The sequence below is a fragment of the Anguilla rostrata genome, chromosome 10 (genome assembly GCF_018555375.3).
Source record: "Anguilla rostrata isolate EN2019 chromosome 10, ASM1855537v3, whole genome shotgun sequence".
Classification (NCBI taxonomy): domain Eukaryota; kingdom Metazoa; phylum Chordata; class Actinopteri; order Anguilliformes; family Anguillidae; genus Anguilla; species Anguilla rostrata.
The window spans coordinates 14,760,654-14,781,345 of NC_057942.1; the positions used below are offsets into that span (position 1 = coordinate 14,760,654).

General features: G+C 42.1%; 1 protein-coding gene across 7 annotated transcripts in view; it reads left to right on the top strand.

The window, feature by feature from the left end:
- The first annotated feature begins 5,792 nt into the window (after positions 1 to 5,792).
- Positions 5,793 to 20,692, top strand: part of LOC135265101 (neuronal calcium sensor 1) — a 39,590-nt gene continuing 24,690 nt past the window's right edge. Inside the window, exons 1-3 of one of the 7 annotated variants that reach the window (XM_064354359.1) lie at positions 7,141 to 7,272; positions 10,257 to 10,409; positions 10,643 to 11,921. In XM_064354359.1, coding sequence (XP_064210429.1) covers positions 11,858 to 11,921 — 64 coding nt within the window. In that variant the 5' untranslated portion in view covers positions 7,141 to 7,272; positions 10,257 to 10,409; positions 10,643 to 11,857. Of the gene's footprint in view, positions 6,230 to 6,438; positions 6,568 to 6,831; positions 7,087 to 7,128; positions 7,273 to 7,531; positions 7,654 to 10,256; positions 10,410 to 10,642; positions 11,922 to 20,692 lie in introns of those variants that run through there. The other 6 variants (XM_064354360.1, XM_064354358.1, XM_064354364.1 and 3 more) reach the window with 6 other exon arrangements.

Consider the following 20,692-nt stretch of genomic DNA (forward strand, 5'->3'; position numbering starts at 1 on the left):
ACCTTCCACAGCAATTGGCCAGGTGTGCAATGGGCAGGATTTCAGGTCTGCAAATTCTTAAAGTTTTCCATCCATCAGGAAACATCAGAAGAAGAATTAGAAGAAGAAAAAGAAGAAGAAGAAGAAGACAAAGAAGAAGAAGAACCACATCGCTAACATGAACACCTTCGAAAAAACAACTGAGTGTCTTTGCCAATATGCCTATATGTATGACTTTCTGCGTTATGATTATAAAGACAGACAGGGCTCATTCCAATTATTTTCACTTCTTGCATCTCTTCCTCACGTTCTTTCCTTGCTCCTTAGCTCCATCCAATGGAGGACACAAGAAGAGGACACAAGGAAGAGATACAAGGACAGTTGGAATGAGCCCAAGGATGGATAAAATAAGCAATTGGAACGAGCCCAAAGAAGGCATTCAATTCTTGGATAAAATACCACCCCTTTCTATGATGGACAGCTTCTCGCCCCGCCTTCCGAGTTTACTGTCCCATATGTTGTACGAAACAGTTCGTTTGAAGCATGTGGAAGCCTTTAGAGAAACGTTTGGGTATCTGGGAGGATACTAGCTGTGTTCCAGGTGGGTGGGTTTTGGTCAGATATCTGGGAAGATGCTGGTTGTGTTCCTAGCTGGGGGACTGCCAGTGCACACAAGATTTATGTACAACTGCAACACTTCAGTAGGTATTCAGGTCTGTAAACTGACATCATGTCAGCTGTGCAGTATCAGAAATGCTGCTTTGAAAATAATTGTACTATTCGTAGCTACCGCTGCAAACATAAGGAAGAAGGCGTCAGTAAGGCTGTGCAGCACATCTCATGGGGAACAGAGACTCATATTTACCTCCCTATCTTTAGCCCTGGATGGGTGCAGAGGACTGCAGGGCCTCTCTGCTGTGAATACTAACAGTCTGGCAAAATTTGGAGGAGCCAGACTTCCTCCACTCTTTACTGTGACAGTTTCTGGCTGTGCAGAATGCTAATGGGAATGGGGGACTCTGCCACGGTCTGTTTCCATACATGACAAGCAGGATAGCCAGAGAACCGGAAGCCTGGCTGACTTTGTAAGCACAAAGATATGCAGCTATCCTCCAACAAAATAGTTTAATTAAATGTGGGCTCCTTAATACTGTTGTTAACACATACTTCAAAAGTATGCCTAATAGCAATCAGGAGCTTTTCAATGAATAGATCCAGGGAAATCCAACCTTGGAGACAGTAACATTTTATAAGAGCTAGCCTATGCTGGTCAAAGGGCAGCAGTTAAGTTATGGACTGCTCTGTATATTAATTCTGAATTAACTTTTTATTAAAAGCATTGCAATCTACATTTGTCAAATACAATTGCACAATACCCAATCGTTTCCTTTTGGTTATAGACTTGGTTGTACATTCGTTTAAAAAAAATTTTTTGGATAAGTGAAAATTAACAGGGGATTCAGAGCTTAAAGTCTCAAGTGGCTATCTTTTATCATTCTGTGCTACTGTATAGTCAGCTACACTTCAACTGTAGCAAAATGTCTGCTCAGACTTCTTGCATTGTGTCAAGTCACCTTTAATTTGCAAGCAGCTGTGTTCGGACTGAATTGATGTGTATTTTATTTGATGTGATTTTACATAATTATGTTCTCATAAAATTATCAAAAAACCCAGCTCAGATAGAACCCAACACAGGCCTTTGTTTACTATTGGTTTTGGGTAGTGTAGCCTGGACTTCACCTGCCCTTTTTTATACTGCCTTTTACTAGACATAAAGATGGCTATGAGCAAGGCCTAGCTCTGGGTTGAGGCCTTTCTGTCTGCCTTCTTCTGGCTCCTAAGGCAAGACAGCACAAAAAGGCAAATAGTGGAATTATCAGAATACAATCAACAATACCAAGATGCTGCTGTTTTAAAATGGAAGAGCTGGTTACCAGGTAAATAATTGGGATATCTTTGTCATGGTAGTGATAGTGTAGAATCTGTAACAAGCTAAGTGCACACACATCTGCCCAGAAATAAACAGTAGATTATGTGAACAGCAAGTATCTGCTCTTGTTCACTATACAGACGGGATACTCCTTTGCGAATAGCTAATAAGATTTTAATTTTTTTTCCAGACTGTGTAATATTTTTGGAGTGGCGGTTTCTCAAATTGTGAAATACAAGAGAAAAGCTGTTCTTAAAGTATATGTCATATAGAATATATTCACACTATATTAATATGCTACAGGATCCCATAGAGAATGTGGTCTGTGAGCTATGAGAGTACTGACCAATAGTACAAAAACAGCAGTGGCAAAAATAACTAATGCTGTTATCAAAAACTCTTGGAGAGTGAAAATAAAGAAGCGGAAAAATGAGATTATCAGAAGATAATATCTTATTTGTATTTATTTTTTTTGTGCTTCAGCTTAACAGATGACAGCAGGGACCTAAGTTAATTCCTTTGTTTAATCCTCACAAAAGAGCCAAGGGGATACTCTGGCACCAAGCAAGGTTATTACTGTTAACTACAACTTAAATTAAATAATGGGCGGGAGGGGCTGAATCTGAGCAAACTATTGAGTGAACTAAAATAAAATGTAAATTTCATTTTTGATGTGGTCGTGCATATGAGAGTATATATTTACAAGAATATCCTGATTATGTAGTGAGAGGGCAACACTATGGGAATCATATACATAAGTTTGGGGGGAAACAGAAAGACATGTCACCCCCAATATTTTCATATGAATTAAATGCTAGACTTTCTAGCTAGTATGCTTGATGTTTGACTACCCGAGACTAGGTGGTCCAGCAGTGTGTCTACCTATGCCTGTGATGGGGATGGCTGGTCCCGTTCTGACCCGTTCTACTTTGTGCACTAGTAAGGACATTAAATACCACCATTGTGGTTAGTGTTAAATTGCAAACTGGAATAAAACATTTAAGTCCTGATTGGGAGTACTTTGAGTATAATGTGATGGTTGATGAGGCCAAATGCATAGTTGTATACAATGGGATATGTGGCATGCCGATCAAATCGGAAATATAAAAATGACTAAAACTGAAAAACCGTAGTGAACTGACAGTAAGAGAGAAGGAATGGAACTAAAATCCCTGGTTATGACAACTGCAAATTAAAGTGTTGTATTTTTTTTTTTATTTTATAAAATGATGATTTTTTGAATGAAGAGAGTGCTGCTATTTGCTTCTCGTCTACACAGTGCAAACACAGCCAGTGTCCCTCACCTCTCTTACCCCCCACCACCAATCCAGCTCCTAAAAGCAAGGGTGCTGTGATGTTGTGAATCACCTCTCAAAATAAAAGACACTGTTTATGATTCAAGTTACTGATTCATCAACACCTCACGACAATTCACAGAGCTGAAAATGGCTAACTAGCTTGCAGGCGAATACCCAGGTCTTCCCCACCCTCCTCCTTTCCCCCTCAGCCAGCCAAGCATAAGAAATGCAATATCTCCCTCCCACACTGCAATAATAAAGCAATCCCACCCCCAGAACACTGACATTAAATCAGTTGTGAAAGGATGGAACTGCCACTGCAGCAGTTGCCATCTCTGGGTGAGGGCAGATCATTTTAAAAAAGAAAACTGTTTTATATTTTACCATTTCTCAACGACTTTCTGAGACCCCACAGTGCAGAGGGCTCCATTATTTGCCAGCTGCTGTGGTCTGCCAGGTGGTGCTGTGTGGACATCAGTTTGTACAAAAAGGTATGTGTAATGTATTACCCTCTCTATCAAGTTTATACAAACGCTGTTCCACCCCGACCATGGTCTCCTGAAAATTACATGCTACATTAATGCTAATTTGCCAACATGTTCCCCAATGCAGTGAAAGACTGATTGGCCATGGAAGCATTTTGATTATGCATTTAAACATGTAGAAGAATGTACTGACTCTCTGCAATAATTACCACAGTCATCTCATTAGAGCACTGTGTGGTTGGCAAGCCACCCTCTTAACAATGAGAGCATTTAACCTGTAACCCTTGATGGCTCCCCTAATTGAACCAGCATCAGTTTGAGAGTAGAGCCACTTAAATCAATCTTAGTCTTCTTAAACAGATTTCTGTAGATGGGTAATTAAGTAGATTGGGGGCATTGCTGAGTCACCCAGATGTACAATTGCCCCCATTTGCCAGTCCCCTGTAATTTTAGTCTCTCTTAAATAATTTACAAGGTAGTTTATACATTGACAGTCTGCTCTGTAGAAATGGAGTTGACTGATGTCTCTCATGGTCACACAGTGGATTCTATCTGTATGTAAATAGGTTAGCAGTGCACCTTTCTTCCCTACAGCTTATTTGATAATACCGTTTAAAAAACTGCTTGTGTCCTCTAAAAACTTGTTTTTTCTCCAAAATAATAATGCAAGTGGTAATATTTTGTATGTGTAAAATGACAGTCATTGTACACTTGCTGCAAAAGCACATATGTAGCCAGCCTTGCATTTGCTTGAATGCCTTATCCTTAGTATAGTATGTGTTATGTGGACAAATTTCCACAAGTGGATAATTAAGTCCCTAGTCTGTGTCTGTCAAAGCAGTGCATTACACATAAAGCCTACCTTTGCTTCAAGCTTATTGGAGCTTTTTTTTTTCTCTTTTTTGTGGATTGTAGGGGACAGATGGCAGCTTCAGTTATATAGCAGAATTATGGCTGTGGATGTACTGTGTGGGTAGGCAGAACGGTTGCCCTGCGGACACTCGGCATGCAGTAACTCTGAGCCCTGGTTCTTGCCATTGGTTGTGGCACTAATTCAATTTCACAGGTTCCAAGTGGGAATAGAACGAAGTGGGATGAGTAACACGGTACCCAATTTATAGGAAGGATTAAGCTTTAAAGTGCATCTCTGTTTATGGCAAGCACAGGCTTACATTTTCCCATGCTTAGCTGTCACCCAGCACCAGTCTTGCAGAATGTGTACCCTTATAAACACTGAAGACTGGGTAAATTTTTTAAAAAGTGTTTCATGAATATAATATTCCTAAGAAACCCTTTCCCATCCATATATGCCCATTAGATTGTTATCAAACATGCTAGATAGCCACTTTACTTTAGGAACAAGTGCATGGTGCATTAAGCAGTCTAACGGCCTTAGATTACAGTGATGTGTCCGTTAGTGGAGCCATTTCATCACCCAAGGGAAATAATGGCGATATTTTCTTCCCGTCATAATACATGCAATAATTTTTTTTTTTTTTTTGGAAGCTTCAATGCATTATCTGTATATACAAACTCACCTGCTCTTTGAAACCCACCTTAAACTGAGTTTACATCTTTAATCACTGCATAGGCCTACTGACAATAACAAGCTTTCGAGAAAAGAAAAGAAAAAACTGAAAAACAGAAGCATCACTCCAGAAGAGTGGTATGCGTAGGAGGTTTAAAGTACATTAGGAGTTGATAATGTCAATATTTGGAGTGAACCACTCAGAAAATATTTAAAACAATTCTATTTAATAGACTGTAGCCTATTGTTCCTGTGCGCAAAGCATTTTAATGCTTTTTGACAAAATTGCTAAATAATGTGAGGAGCATTTAAATAGGCCTACAAGACCTAACTCTCTACCGCACAGAAAATTATTTTGTTTTAGATTATCCTGATCCTGTCAGCGTAGGCGCATAATGGCGATTTTATGGTTCACATATAGCCCCTGGGCTTTCTTGTCTTCTGAGCAACGTGGGAAATGTGGCGTGGAAATAAACTCGAAAGCGTTTTATTATAACAAGCGACAACGTGACATTTCAGCTTTTCAAAAGCTTAAGTGTGCACAAGCTTGAGGCTACTCGCAGCATTTTTTCTGGCGTGTAGTCTATATAAATACTAGGTGGTGAGTTGGTTCATCCTTTGTTTAAAAAACCATGTCTTATAGTGTGTAATCTGTGCCGCCTTCGGTCGGCGTTGATTCCCCAGCCCCAGGCGACTTAATGGTTGAAAAGAAAGGGTTAATGTTCATTTAGTCTTGAGGAAGGTAGCTACTGGGTGGAGACCGAGTGATGTCAGGACTGCGTACCGGCTGATCGCGCACTGAAAACCGGCTACAGAGCGAAGGAGGTGTCCGCGAAAGGCAGAAAACAGTTAGTGACGTTAGGTACAGACCAAATTCACGACATCGGTGTCAAAAAGACAAAAAAGCTTGATCAGTGAATCGATTAACCCACTTTAGTGCCAGTCTCATTTCATTTTGTTCTCAGCCAACTAATCGTTACTCACTTAGACTACTGGAGCAAAAGAAACGGTGAGTGCATCCGACTTTCTGGCTATCCCATATAACTTAGATGGCTTAGATGACTGAATGCAAAGAGGTAGCATATTGTGCATTTTCGTAGACTGTGCTGGAGTGGAAATTCTTGACGTTGTGTAGGCTACTGGCTGGCTACATGGTTTTGAGTAAAACGTGTCGCAACGTGGCTTTCCAACCTAACGTTTGCTACAACGTTGTCAAGGTGATGTATGCGCTAGGCGAGCTTGCTTTCCAGCTTGTAGCTAACGTTACTGTAAACGTTAACGTTAGTTGCTATGTTGCTTGGGATACAGTAACAATTACAGAAAATTCAGCTTGCCAAAATTAACCAGGTAATTTAGCTTCTTTTCATTTGCCTAATGTTTCCAATACGATGGAATGTAAATTAACAGTTGGCAAGAGGAGGTTTGACTGTTAGTCTAATCTAGTCAAATTACTTTCAACTGTTACAAGGAATTTGGTAAGCAAAATGAACAATTCAGACTACGTATACAGTTCGTGTAAATTAGACTATCCTAGACTACCTTCTTTAGTTCCTTAGTTAACTAACTCTAACCAATATTTAATGCACTTTGGAATAATTAGCTAGAGTTTGCTATCGTGGAACAGCTGGCGAATCATATCGCTGTAGCTAAACCATAGGCTAAGTGTAGTAGAAACATAACTGTGCCAATGTTATGTTAATATAGCCCAATTTTCCGACAGATTTGCGCCTGTCGCAGAGACTAGCTGGGCAGCTATAACGTGAACTATATCGTGTCCCTAAAAAAGCAAACGACGTTAACGTTAGAGCAATTGGTCGACAGTGATTTTAGGCTAACGTTACGGAAATGAGAGGACACCAATCAAAGGTAGGTGTCCGCTTAATCACGTAGTGTGTGAACTAGCGTGCTTTCTTCGTATGTAACAGCGCATTTAAGTTAGCTAGCTATCGTTAGCCAACATGCTTACATAAAGCTTTGTCCTTTAGGTAGTTTAACGTTACCAGCGTATTGTGGAGGGTTTTTTTTTTAAGTTTACACTGCATGGAGTCACAGGTTTGTGGGTGCTAATTGCGCAACCAAGATATACCATATTAAAACTATACCTCACTTTAGCTTTATTAATCAAATCCGTTAAAGTTGGGAAACATTAACTACCTAGCCTTTAAACTAGTCTAATTAGCTGGCTAAATGCATTGTGTATCGGTGTGATATAGTAGGCTATTTCATTCAGCCCTCAACTCCACTTTGTGATACAAATTAAAATGCTTAACAACTGATCCACTTTGACATGTGTGAAGTGTAGATCACGCAGATATTCGTGTGCTTCGAGGTCAAAACAAACAAAAAATGCAGCGTGCCATTGTCATACTTTTTAAAGATGTCATCTGTTCGGAACATCTATGGGGAAAATGAGCTACGTGAACATAAGGCGAAGTAAATATATTTTGTAACCGATCAGCACAAAGTTAGCCTATTTGGGGTCCGTTTCATAAACCTATCATTATAGCAAAACCATATCTCCGACATGGTGCATCAAAGGGGGAGCCGCGAGGTTAAGTTAGATTGATATTCGATATTCAGAGTGCTCCGAAGCTGGCTATTAGGCTACTGCAGCAGCCTATGCCGGACACATTGCTAAGAAAAACTCTGGAATTCACTTAAAGCGACATTTTAGCCTACTCAAGAAAAAAAACGTACTGAGTTTTTTAACGTTTTTTCACTGTTTGTGCAGATGGATGAACTGCTGGCTAGGGGAAATGTCCTTACGTGCTCTGATTCCAATTTGTTTTTGGTGACTTGGATGAGATCGCGTAGTTATTCAGCAGCTTGTGGGAGCCGTAGGCTACAGCCTATGGGCCGGTATCGGGTTGACTACCCTCACCGACATGCATTATCTTGTTGATCATGCTGATGTCTCATGCAAAGAACGCTATTTCGATTTTTCGGTCCTCGGCTCTGGTAACATATTTGTTTTGTGATTATTTCTCTTTTTTCTTACCATAGGCTAGGATTTTCCTTTCTGGCAATAATCGTTTGACGGTCGTTTAACCTTTATTGTATGCGTAAGGCGAGATCTGTTTACCGCATTAGAAAATTAAAATCAGGTTAGTGGGGGTTAAGTGGCTATGGACGCTAACGTGGGTTGAGGATTTGGTCTGATGACTGTCCTGAGTTTTAAATGTCTGAAAGAGCGCCATGTGCAGATTAGCCTACGAGTGTGTAGTGCAGGTAAATGGGGCAAGTTGACATGTTCTAGGTTACACCCACACAAAGGCGGCCATGTGGCTTTGTTGTTGTTAGGAATTAACTAGGGTTCAATATGGGATGTTACCGTTTCAGTCTTGGTATAGCTTCTTGAGCTATATAGGCTAACTTGGCATCAGAATTGTTTAAGTAAACAGCCTGGCTGTACACTCGGTTAATATGTCAAAAGACTTGCATGTCACCGTAAACTATTGGCCAGCAGAAACAATGTTGATACGTCTACACCGTTGTACGTATATGGGTAGACGAGTCTGTCTGTAGGATAATCTTTTATGAAAATTCTTGGTCTGCTCTTTGTGATTTACTTCATTTGTGCACTTCACAAAAGCCGGATCTGCTTGTAATCCTCAATAAATTAGCCTTTTCCCTTTGCCCTCACACACACACACGCACAAATACTTTCTGCTCCTTGCTCCAAACTGTAAGAATGATTTTTTTAAGGAAATGTTGACGCACTGGGGAGTTCAGGACCAGGATTAATTGAGCTAGGTCTGAGGGAGGACAGAGACAGATTGCGTTTCCGACTCACATCCGTAGTTAAGTGCGAGGGGGAGGGAGGAGGGGTATATGGGGGAGTCTTTGCGGAAGACGTTTATCCTCAGCGTTGCGTGGTAGGCTAATAAATATCTCGAGGTGTTCACTGTCGGCGGAGGAACCATTCATATCGTAGCAACATTTTATGCCATCTTTGTTTTTAATGGACTGATGTTTTCCCCCGTGATTGATGGCGCCTTCAGAGTGTCAACATTGTATACGACTTTACTTTTCTTACGTTATTCGTTACCAGCACTAAATAAACCTATGAGCTATATATGGCTTGGATGGACCAATTTTGGCATTATAACGGCTCCGTTCACAGATGGGGTTGATGGAGCATTGTGGGTAAGATGGCAGCGGGTGTAGCACAGTCCATTTTCATTGACCATTGAAGTCCATTTGGCCTCCTAAGTCCAACTGTATGGCTTTGCAAGTGGTTTCAAAGTGCTTTTATTTGTTAGTGACATCACAAGTGTAGAACCTCTTTAAGATCTTTTGTGTGTGTGTGTGTGTGTTTTGTGTGCTTGTGTGTGATTGTTTATTATTGCTGTATTATTCAGGCAGAGATGGTTTTTCTCATAAAAGCTCTCCATGCATCTTCTACTAAAATTCTTTCAGGCATTTTATGATCGCTGCAGGCATTTTATCAGGCGTATATGACTGGAGAATGATATGCTATAGTTCTAGGATTGGGTCTTCGGTTTGCACTGTTCAATGAGGAATTGGTATAATTGCTCCTGAAGTGGGTGCAGTGCAGCCAACAGAAATGGCTCCCTGTGCCTTGGGGCGTTGCTGAGCTGGAGGTCTGTAATTTCTGCCAGACAGTTAAAATAAATTATGAAGGAGCCCCTGAAAGACGGTGGACAGAACAAGTCACAAAATGAGGACACATACACAAAAGGGAAGCTCTGAAATGGTAGTTTTGACCTGGCAAATTTGATGCAATTTAATTACATTTTTGCAAAGCTTTTCATAAAATGCCAGGCACCACATCATACCCTGCCATATAAGCCTATTATGTAGATGAAATCCCAATAGGAAACAAAAAATAGTAACCTTAAGGCACCTTAATGAATACTTAAGATGTTTTTTGTCTCTAGAGAAGAACAGATGCCTGCTGTAGATTTTTGCTTTAAAAAAAAAAAGAAAAAAGACCTTGAACAGACTTTAAGCACTTGGGTCTGCTCTCAAAAATTTCCCTTTTGAATATTAATATATGTAAATATTTATTACAGGAGTAAATATTTGATGCCTTCACTTGCAGTTGTGAAATGGTTAATTTATTTGTGAGATGTTCCTGGACGTCACCATCACGAAAATGATTGGACTGCAAACTGATCACAAGCAACATTGATCGACACAAGTCTTGACCTCAGTCTCAGTGATTGGTGGGTGGCAGACTTTTGATGTTAAATCTCTGGTTTCGTAGATGCGAAAGAGCCAGCAGCCCAGCCAGACTGGCTGTGGGGATAAAGTGATCAGCAATGTCTGTGAGGGAAATGGTCAGCTTGTTGTCGAGTTGATGAGATATGAAAGCTCAGGATTAAGGCTAGCTGTGTGTTTGTTGCAATCTGTGGCCTCTCACACTAACCTGACCCCTCGGTGCTGTTTGTTTTCGAAGGTCCCTGGAGCCATGCAGACACGCCGCTGAGATCTGAATGAGGAAATAAATAAGGACTAACAGACCCTACCAAGAGAGTAGCAGACAGACGCTTTTAGCTGGGAAAACATTCTGTGGGGTCCTGAGCAGAGGAACAAAGAAGCTAATGGCTGCAGCTTGCATCTACTGGTACACCGCTAACCTGTGACACACACAAATTCCATTACGCTCTGTTAACCAGAAGCCGGCAAACTGTGCAGCTGACTGACTCTGAGGTGAGGAGGGAGGCAGATTTGAGTTTGGACGGAAGAAAAATAAGGACCGTCTCATGCTGTAAATTTTTCAGCTCATACTGCTGGTGGCCTGCCATGTTATTTAAAGAAGAAAACCACAAATGTAATCCTTTGCTGCATTATTTTTTTTAAAGAATTTTATTCGCAATAATAATCATTTGAGCAAGGAGTGTGAGAAACGAGCAAAGAGCCTTTTTTATTTTTTCGCTTCATGGAGTTCATTCACAGAATCTGTGTAAATGAAGATCAGATGTCACCGAGGCAAGCCGGGCTTGTCCAGCTGAAGTTTTACCCACCCCTTATCTGAGCTGTCAGGGGAGGAAATCTTTTAAGAGTTACCCAGAGCTGCGGAGGCTGTGACGAAGGACAGAGGGAGGAAGAAGCTGGCGAGAGAGGTGGCAGAGAGCAAGCGGGAAAGCTGTGGAGAGCGCACGAAAGCCAGAGAGCGACCAACTGCCATTAGGACAAAGGCGGCACGGCCGTGGCACCCAGCACAGTCTTAACATAGAAGAGGTTGCCATGCGCCACTGAGCCAGCGAGAAGCCTTCCGAAGTTTCCCGTAGCTCGTGTAATGAGCCCCCAGTCTGGGAGCAGGTTCCCAGGGGTGGAGTGCTGAGTTCCAGGGAGGGAGGGGAGACTGGAGAGGGGAGCGGAGGAAGCAGGATGGATGCAAGTGACCGGGCCCCTGCCTCCTGCTCACTTTGACTGCTCTCTGCCGGAGGAGACCCCGGCTAACTAGCGCGGTTTTGTTATTGCATCTGTTCATTCATAAAATTGGCTCCTCTCTGGGCGCTGTTTGAAGCATAAGCAAGCTGGAAGGGCTCATCGGGGGGAGGGTGTGTGTATGTGCACGAGTGTGTATGTAACAACGGGAGAGCCGTACCCCTCTGCTGCAAGTTGAAGGAGCTTCAGAAAGCGTGGGGCAAAGGTGCGGACCCTGACCATGGGGAAGTCGAACAGCAAGCTGAAGCCGGAGGTGGTGGAGGAACTGACCCGGAAGACCTACTGTGAGTACCATGCATCTGTCTCTTTCTCCTCTCCACCTGCTCATCCCCATCGGGGTTTTTCCTGGCGTGAAATGAGTCTCCCGATCATTGGGCTGGCGCTTATGGTCACATGTAGGGTCAATCCACATTGTTCACGTTGAACTATTTCCAGTTTTCCATTTTGTCTGCTTTGGTACTTGCAAATTTGGTTTTGGTGCATTCCAAATGCTGGAAAAACCTCTCTCTATGCAGGAAAAACCCTGCCTGTTTTTATATAGCCATCACGCTCTACTCCTTCCAACCCCTCATACCCCCTAAATACATTGTAGAGAAATAATCCTGTTTGGGCCCTGTCAGAGCTACTGCACTGGAGGGTTATGAAAGTGATCTGCCAAGTCTGCAGATGCTGAATCACAGTTGTGCACCATCTATCTTGGTCTATAAGCCCATCTCACTGCTGGCTGTCAAGGCCTCAGTTGGGAAGAAAAGCCTTGACCTGTTCATGGACAGCGTTGCTATGGTTTCCTTACCATTGCAGAATCTCTGTATTTGCAGACTCAAAGGCAGATGACATCAGCCATGGATTTAGTGGATTAACGGGGCTACGATTGAACGCTCTGGTATCACCGAGATTTTTCGTTGCAGAGGCTAGGTCCCTTAAGAAGCTTAGCTTTCACAATGGTGACAACCTTGACAAAGCGTTTAGGTTTTTAAAAATATATATATACATGTATCTCTCTTGCTAATCCCTTGGTTTTCCTGTTCATGACCTGTCACCTGAAGCATGGCTCACACGACTGTAGTGTCATGTAGAGGGCTGGGAGATTACTGCTGTAAACCTGTCATGATGTGACTGCAATTCTGAGGGGCAGAGCTGTCAATCAGTGCTGCAGAGCTGATTGAGTGGGGTTGCATGCGTTATGTGTCCTCTCTGTCCACCCTGCCTTTGCTGACTGAATTGCATTGACCTCGGGCAAGGGGTGTGTGCATCTCAAAATTCGTAACTATGCCAATTCACAGTTCATGGATCAATTGTGTTTTTCACAATGGACGGCTTTGGCTGACTTGCTTAAGTGGTGTATAGTTGGCTTTTAGTGTTTAGTGAGCTCCTGCATCTGGAGCCCACAAGGGGGCAGACTTGCATGTCCAGCAGTGTCCATCATCAGCTAGGTGATGTTTCACTGCCATTTAGCATTTAGCTAAAGCTCTGTAGGTCTATAGACAGTCAAAGTTTATACATTGACAAATGGTTTGGTAATTACCAAGCAAACTTTCCATGGAAGGGGGGAGATCAAATATGAGCTTGTCTGCTCTCATGTGTATATTTAGCTCGCATAAGGAGTCAGGAATGCTGATTAGCAGAAATCTGGAAGCGGCTCTAATCGCAGTCTTTAAAATCACTCCATCGGGGACTCTTGACTTATGAATATGCAGATGGGTTATTCTTGATATCTACAGTCAAACTGGTGGGTGCAGAGAGATGACAAATGTAGCGAACACTGGAAATTCCAACAGACCCATTTCCTTCACAGAACATCACATGCACATTATAAACATTAAGAGGTCTCAAATGAGGCTGAACCAGGACATGGTATGAGGTACATGGCAGTTAAGGTGAAATGTGGATATTTTAGTGACTCACAAGTCCAGATGTTTGGTCTGGTTTATTTTCAAACAATGTGTGCTTTCTTTTTGAGAGATGTCTGTGAGAACTGCCATCCAGTCACAGTACTTCATGTATGCTCAACTTAAATAATGCAGTAAAGGCCAGACGAGACGCGTGACTCAGTCCGTAGGGTAGCCTAATTTGGAGCCATGTCTGGTTCCCGTCTGGTCTTTTTAGTTTCCCGCTGTGGCACTTTCTCAGCTGTGGTCCCTCTTCTATCTGGTACCCTCTCCACTCTACCTGTCTAAATGAAGTAAAAAATATTATTAACATCTCCCACTCAAAAAAAAAAAAAAAAAGATGAAGTAAAGGTTATCCGTCATGGAAATATGACCTTTTTCCTAGAATGGCGTCAGCCACTCTAGCAGATTTCTGCAAGGTGTTGTATTTATTTAGGAAACAATTGGTTTAGCCTACCAGAATTGGTTAAAATGCATTCCTTATTTGGCTAATGCATTAGAATTTAAGAGTGTGCGTGAGAACAGTGTACTCTTCCAAAGTGGAAGAAAAACACATGAAATATGCCAGGGGAAAGGGAGGACTGGTCCCCTGGTAATTCCACTAGAGGAGACCATGCATGATGTCACTGGGCATAATCTCTCTCATTGACATTTCTAACTAGGCTGTTAAGGCCAGTCCAATATATGACTTGGCAGCGCTAATATGCAGTGTAAGTATTATGCCCTGCTGTTGTGATGCAGGGAAGTCAATTTAAATAATTAATATGCAAGTAGTGAGAGGAAGCAGGCAAGCTGGCTCATGGCTTTTGATGACAAATTGCTGATGACTTTGAAATGTGCTCAAGAGAGTAGAAGAGTATTCTATAGACAGTAGGCCACATTTATCAGATGATTGCAGATTTGTTCATATGTTTGTCAGAAACGGTTGTACACCCATGGTACTGAGTGCTCCAACTTGTTTATTTATCCATATTTACGCAAGTTTATAAATCCCACTAGATCATATATCACAGTCTTTTGCCCAAAATGAGAAATTAACATAAAAATGTCTCCAAACATCCAAGCTTGGTGAGGCCATGTGGAGCCAGCAAGTCACTTAGGTTCGAGAAGGTCTGTGGCATTGTTCTCTTTGGGGAAAAACAAAAAAAAGGTAAAGCCTCCACCACTGTAAATAAGGCCCCACCATTGCAGCCCCCACTTTCTGTAAATAAACCACTGGCAACCCTGCATCAACATGGCAGATGTTGATGTATGGTCACCTGTGGTTTATTTGCACAAGGTGAAGCTCCAGGTCCCAGGCTCCAATGCAGAATGTCTACAGTGGAAGTCATAACACAAATAAATAAATAAACTGTTCAAAACAATAGGTGATGGGGTATGTTCATTACATGCACCTAACACCCATTCCTAACATACCATGCAAAAAAAATGACTAAATTTAGAAAAATTGTGACCAGTAGTAGTACCATATTATGTATTACACAAAATGAAAGAAAAACACCAAAATAAGAATATTTTTCATTTTTAAAAACATTAGCAGGCTGTACTACAGTAAAAAGTTGAGGGCATAAATACAATGTAGTAGCATGTAGAAAACTAAGAAGCAATATAGGCCTAATTCATGATGGCTTTATTTCAGAAACGTATCTTATTCCTTCATCTTTTATTCAGAATTTGTTTCTTCTATGTCTGTTGGAGTATGAATGTGGAATTGAGTTCTGACAGATCTCAGTATTGATGAGTGTTGATTTAGCCTAATCAAACACACACACACACACACACACACACACACACACACACAGCTTGGTTTGGTCAGTTTTGTCAAAATGTATGGTCATTTTGTATCATGTTCTGAGAAATGACATTAACCAAACGGCAGGCATAAGCCAACTGCTGTGAGCACTAGCCATCAGTATTGGCTCTCAGCTGTTTACAGATACCAGCAAATCATGATTGCATTCACAGCGAGAAAGAAATGCTAATTTATATAAACATTCTTAGAAAAAACATTTATGTGATAATCAAATATCAGCATTAATTCTGAACACTGGCATTCTCACATTACTTGATGGGATTCTGTTGCTGTTTTGGGGAAATATCAACTTAACAGCACAATTTTCTAGTTTTTATGCTGCTTTTGTTTTCGGTTTGATGAATTCAGACTAAGTTATTGCAAATGTCAGAAACAAAAGCGCAAAATCATTCCAGTTTTTAAATGCAGGTTCTCCATTTTAAGAAAGAAATGAAACAACCTTTCAACTGACGCTGTTGGGTTGGAGTGGATATGTCTTTGTTCATTTTAGCTACAGACCCCCTGCCTGTGTTATGCCTGGTAACAGATTGGCATGTCTGTCATTCATTTGTCTTGGACACAGGATCTAATTCAGTTGGGGGGGGGGTGCTTGTTGGTGGTTGTACCACTTGCAGGTGTAGGACGATGACTTGACAGCTCTGTTCCATAATGAGGGTGTTGTGCACGCAGTTGGCATCACGGAGATGGCGACCCAGAGAGCCAATGTGGCAGGAAATTGTAGTGTTGAGGAGCAGAGGACCCGGTACTGAGAAGGGGGCTGTTTGCTGCTGTCACCACAGCGACGCAAGCTCCCTCTCTCTACCCCCCCCTCCCTTCCCAGCTCCTTCCTGCTCCCTCCCTGTCTTTATCCCCTAATTGCTTCTCTTTGAACGAGGAGCGGAGTGGTATAATTAGGGTCTTATCGACTCGCAGTCGCATAGAGGGGCATCCATATTTTCTCCACCAGCATGTGCCTCTCTCACAACCTCCAGCATTTCTCTCTTTGAAACCCATATTTTCCTCTCCTCACTTTCTGTTTAATCTCCCTGCTGTTCTTTCCATTCTCTTCAGGAGTGTGTAGCGCTGTACTGTTAACCCCCCCCCCCCCCCCCCCATATCCGCTCTTGTTCTATTTGTAGAAGCTTATTCCCGTTCCAGAAAACCTGCACTCTTTCACATTGAAGTGCATTTCTGTTAACCTGAAGATATGACAAACAGAACTCATACCTGTGAGATGAATGGTTATTTTCCAACTTGGTCTACCCTACACTGGACGAGCCTCGCCACGGATGTATTGGCCTCCTTCTAGACTTAGATTGCTCCTGTTATTGCATCACCTAGTGGTGGCACTAGCCCATGCAATGCTTTGTCTTTGGAACGCAGGACATTTAAAAATCTGTGTTTTGACTAACTTGCACTTTCACTTGCATTCTGATAAAAATAACTATTTTTGACATAATATGCCAACTTGCAATAATAACACAAAAAATGTATGTTGTTCATAATTTTACTGTGACACAGTAATTTGTAACAATAGCGAGATGACACGGCGAGATTAGCAGAATGAAATAAACTACAAATAATGTTTTGCCATTCTGATCAAAACAAATGTTTGCCATACAGGCTAGCGGTATTAAAAAACCCCTAGGAGTTTGCCGTTTTAATTTACTCATGTTGAGCAAGCTAGCTAGAGCGTGACATCTCATTTTCGACTTTTCATTAAAATGAAGCACTTTCTCTTTGAATCTCGAAATGCTACCAATGGCTGTGTAAATATTATGAGCTATTAACAACGCGAATGTCAGACACCGAAAAGCTCAAAGAAAGGGGAATAACTATTTTGTTGTGGTTCAAGTCTGGGTCATCGCTTGTTGTAATCTTAAAAGACCTTGGATTTTCTACTGTTGTAGAATGGAGTGCATTTCCCCCCCTGCATTTTGGCTCGTTTTCTCAGGGTAAAAACACAGTACTGTGTTAACGTGACCACTGTTATCACCTGTGCCTTCCATACTGTTCACAAAACATACGGCACGACACCTGCCCTGGCTGATTGAGGAAGGGGGCAGTGGGGGGCATTTGCTGGGGTTGCGGGAGAAACGGCCACACTCTCTCTCTCTCTACGCAGAACCACCCTTTCCCTGATGCTTTTTTCTTTGTTCCCTTTTTCACTGAAACTCCTGTGTTCTGTTGTCGCCATGGTGACGGCTCACGCACAGAGCTCAGACTTTTTCTTTTGTGTGGTTTTCGTGCTCCCTTTGTTCCGGCCTGCAATATAAAACTGTTTTAGGACCTTGCGCTTTCATTGGCCGTGATCCCCATCCTGCCCGTTCACCACCTGGTTGCATGTGGAGTGTGCGGTGTCTTTCTTTTGCCTTCTTCCTTTTTTCTATATGCACTTTGAAGGCATGTTTGTCTGCTTTATACATTTATTTTCTTTGTCTGATGAACCAGGAAACCCTGGCAGGTGTAATTGAAGGAGGGAGAATGTGTAAGGGACTGACGGCTCTAGGATTTTGCACTCCTTCTGATAAAGCTCCAGCTCTGCACCATTGCATGCTCCACACGTGCTGGGACACCTAATACCTTAGTGTTTAATTTGACTGCACCGCGACTGCTTAACAATGGAATCTCTTAACTGCCGTTGTTAGCAGCATCAGTGCACCTTGGCGATTCGCTCTCGTCGCCAGGCTCTTCATTCTGCGAGCAGCACTGCAAGATGACGCCCTGCTTACAAATCCACACCGGAGGAGTCCCATCAGGTGTGCTTAATTGCCTAACACCATTCTGTTGCCTCTGAAATTCGCATCCAAAACTGCCCCTGCTGTGGTGTTGTCCCTAAAAGCTGTTGATTGCTGCCCTTTTAAAGTTGTGATTCAACAAATTCAAACCAATTAAACACTTAATCCTGCAATCATGGAAACCAAAATAATGCCAGTACAAGCATCACTCATAGCCCTGGTGGTAGACTTCCACAATCTTGTGTGCCTTCCTTTTGGTCACGCAAGCGATCCTTATAATACACTGTCGACTCATTGCAGTCTAACATTGTACCATATTAGAATGTATAGGCCTTGAGAAACTGGCATGGTTTCCTAGAGGACTACTGAATCACGTTAAACAGAATTCATAGAAACTATTTGGCGTTTATATCACATTGCGGATCATTATGCAATCTGCCTGCATCGCCATCACGTTCAGGAAGCAAGTGAGAAAAGTGCAGTGTTCTTCTGAGTCGAAGCTAATTGTGTTATCAAGTAAGTGGTCAGTGGGATGGTTTAGTCAGACTGGAGTTTTGCAGCAGTAGGTAGTTTCACACACTGGAGAGACTGCAGAGCTGATGGTAAAATAAGCCTTGAGTGAATCTGGGCTGTGGCAAGATTCTTTTAAAAAAAATGTTTATTTTTTTATTTTTTCCCCCTCTTGTTTTCCTGTCAGACAGCCCAAGGAAATGGCAGCTGGTTTACTTTGATGGCTCCCAGAGACCCAATGTTTCTACCACTTGCAGACAGTCAATTGTACAGCAGGTGTTGTATAGCGAGACTGGGCATGGCAATGCGAAAATCTCTGCAGTGGAATTCCCATCCATGATGGTGCACTGTCAACCCAACACCCACCCCCCCCCCCCCCCCCTTACTTGTGACAGAGGCGAAAGAACTGGGATTTCTTCACAATGCGCGCCAACAGCCTGCACCCCTTCAGCGGAATTGTGAAAGGATTTGTTCGGGGTGGGGTGGGGTGGGGTGGGGGGGGGGGTGGGGGGGAGGAAACAGGCAAACCCTAGACTTGTGATGGTAGACAGACTGTCAGCAGCATTTGTGAGAAGCGTCTCACAATCCGTGCGAGGTGGTGAAGGGTTGCCGGGGTCTACGGCTCCTCTGTTGGAATAACACACGCTAGTGACTCAGCGCTGTCTCGCGCAATCCGTCTAGATGTGAGAGCACATGCTGTAGCCTGCTCTTCCACTGTCAACCTTTCCCTGTATTTTTTTTCCATTTGCATATTCAACAGCTTACATCCTGGGATCCTGGAGCTAGCGTACTACTGTATATCCCCCACTAAGTTCTGCTCAAGGTCACTGAACATACTGTAGGCGTCAGATTATGGTTTGTAAAATTAGGACGTGAAGGTGTACAGTTAACATCTCATCTCACACTGTTTGTCTCTCTTTGAGTCTCGGTGAAATAGCTTGTCTCAGGTTTTAAAAAATTCAAAATAGTATAATCTGCTCTGTTATTATAGATGCTGTGCCTTTTTGTGCCTCAGTGATTAACTTTGTTTTGGCCTGTTACCATTTTTGTTATCACCACTGCAGGGCCATCCAAGTAAAAACAAGACTGTGGTGTGTATGTTTACCAATATAACCATTGTGATTGTACAAATAACGATGATTATTTGTACGATTTGTAACATTTTTTGAGTTTTCCTCCTAAATCCCGCACAACGATGTGTTGTTTTGGACATTTGCTGATTTTCAGTCTGAAGCTGGGAGTACTATAAAATGTTCTTAGTGTGACAATGCTGCTGTATTATATAATTGCATTAGTTGCCTAACATGATGATGGATTTAGGCTAACAGGCCTACTTGGTACAGTTACAGATTTGAGATTTAAAATTATATTTAGAATGTGTATTCAGAAAGCCAATTTTAAAAGGAAGAGAACAGGAAGAAACATGGCATGGTTAGAACGAGTGGTCGGAAGGGCAAATAGTGTCGTATTTGCTCAAAGCCCAAATATTTTTGGGATGGTGTGTCAGTGGCTAAAGAAGTAAAATTGGACTTGCGCCAAAACTATCTCCGGGAAAAATGTTCTTAGTGCACAGTATTTTTATTTTTGTGATTCACAGGACCCAAAGTAGCTGAATGTTTTGGCTATGCCTTTTTCAAGTGCTGCATGAAGTGATGCTCTGTTGAAGTATTGGCGTATATGTGCTCTATCTGTGAAGCTTATTTTTTCTCTTTCTGTGAGAGTACGCAAAGCTTTACCTACCTCATCGTTCAAATTCTCGTGCGCAGGTTATTTTAAACCCAGGTTAGCATGCATGTGCTCAGTTTTGTTTTGGGCAACAAACAGGCAAATTTAAATTGCAAACATTTAGCATCTGCTGACTGAGCTGGGAATTTAGATTTCTATTAGCAGGTTTTGCAGTTATGTCTTCTTATGATAAGGCAAAAGGTTTATGTTTCTTCATGCATATGACATGGTAAATTTGGCCTGTTCAAATGGCCCCCACAATTTCCCTTTTCCCATATATTCATGTTAATTCCCCTTTAAAGTTTCCTAAAGATTCCTGAAAATCTGCAACCCTATTGAAAACTACAACCCTTCTGGCAATTGTGGATCTCCTATGACCAGCGTGCAGGAGAATTGGCCTG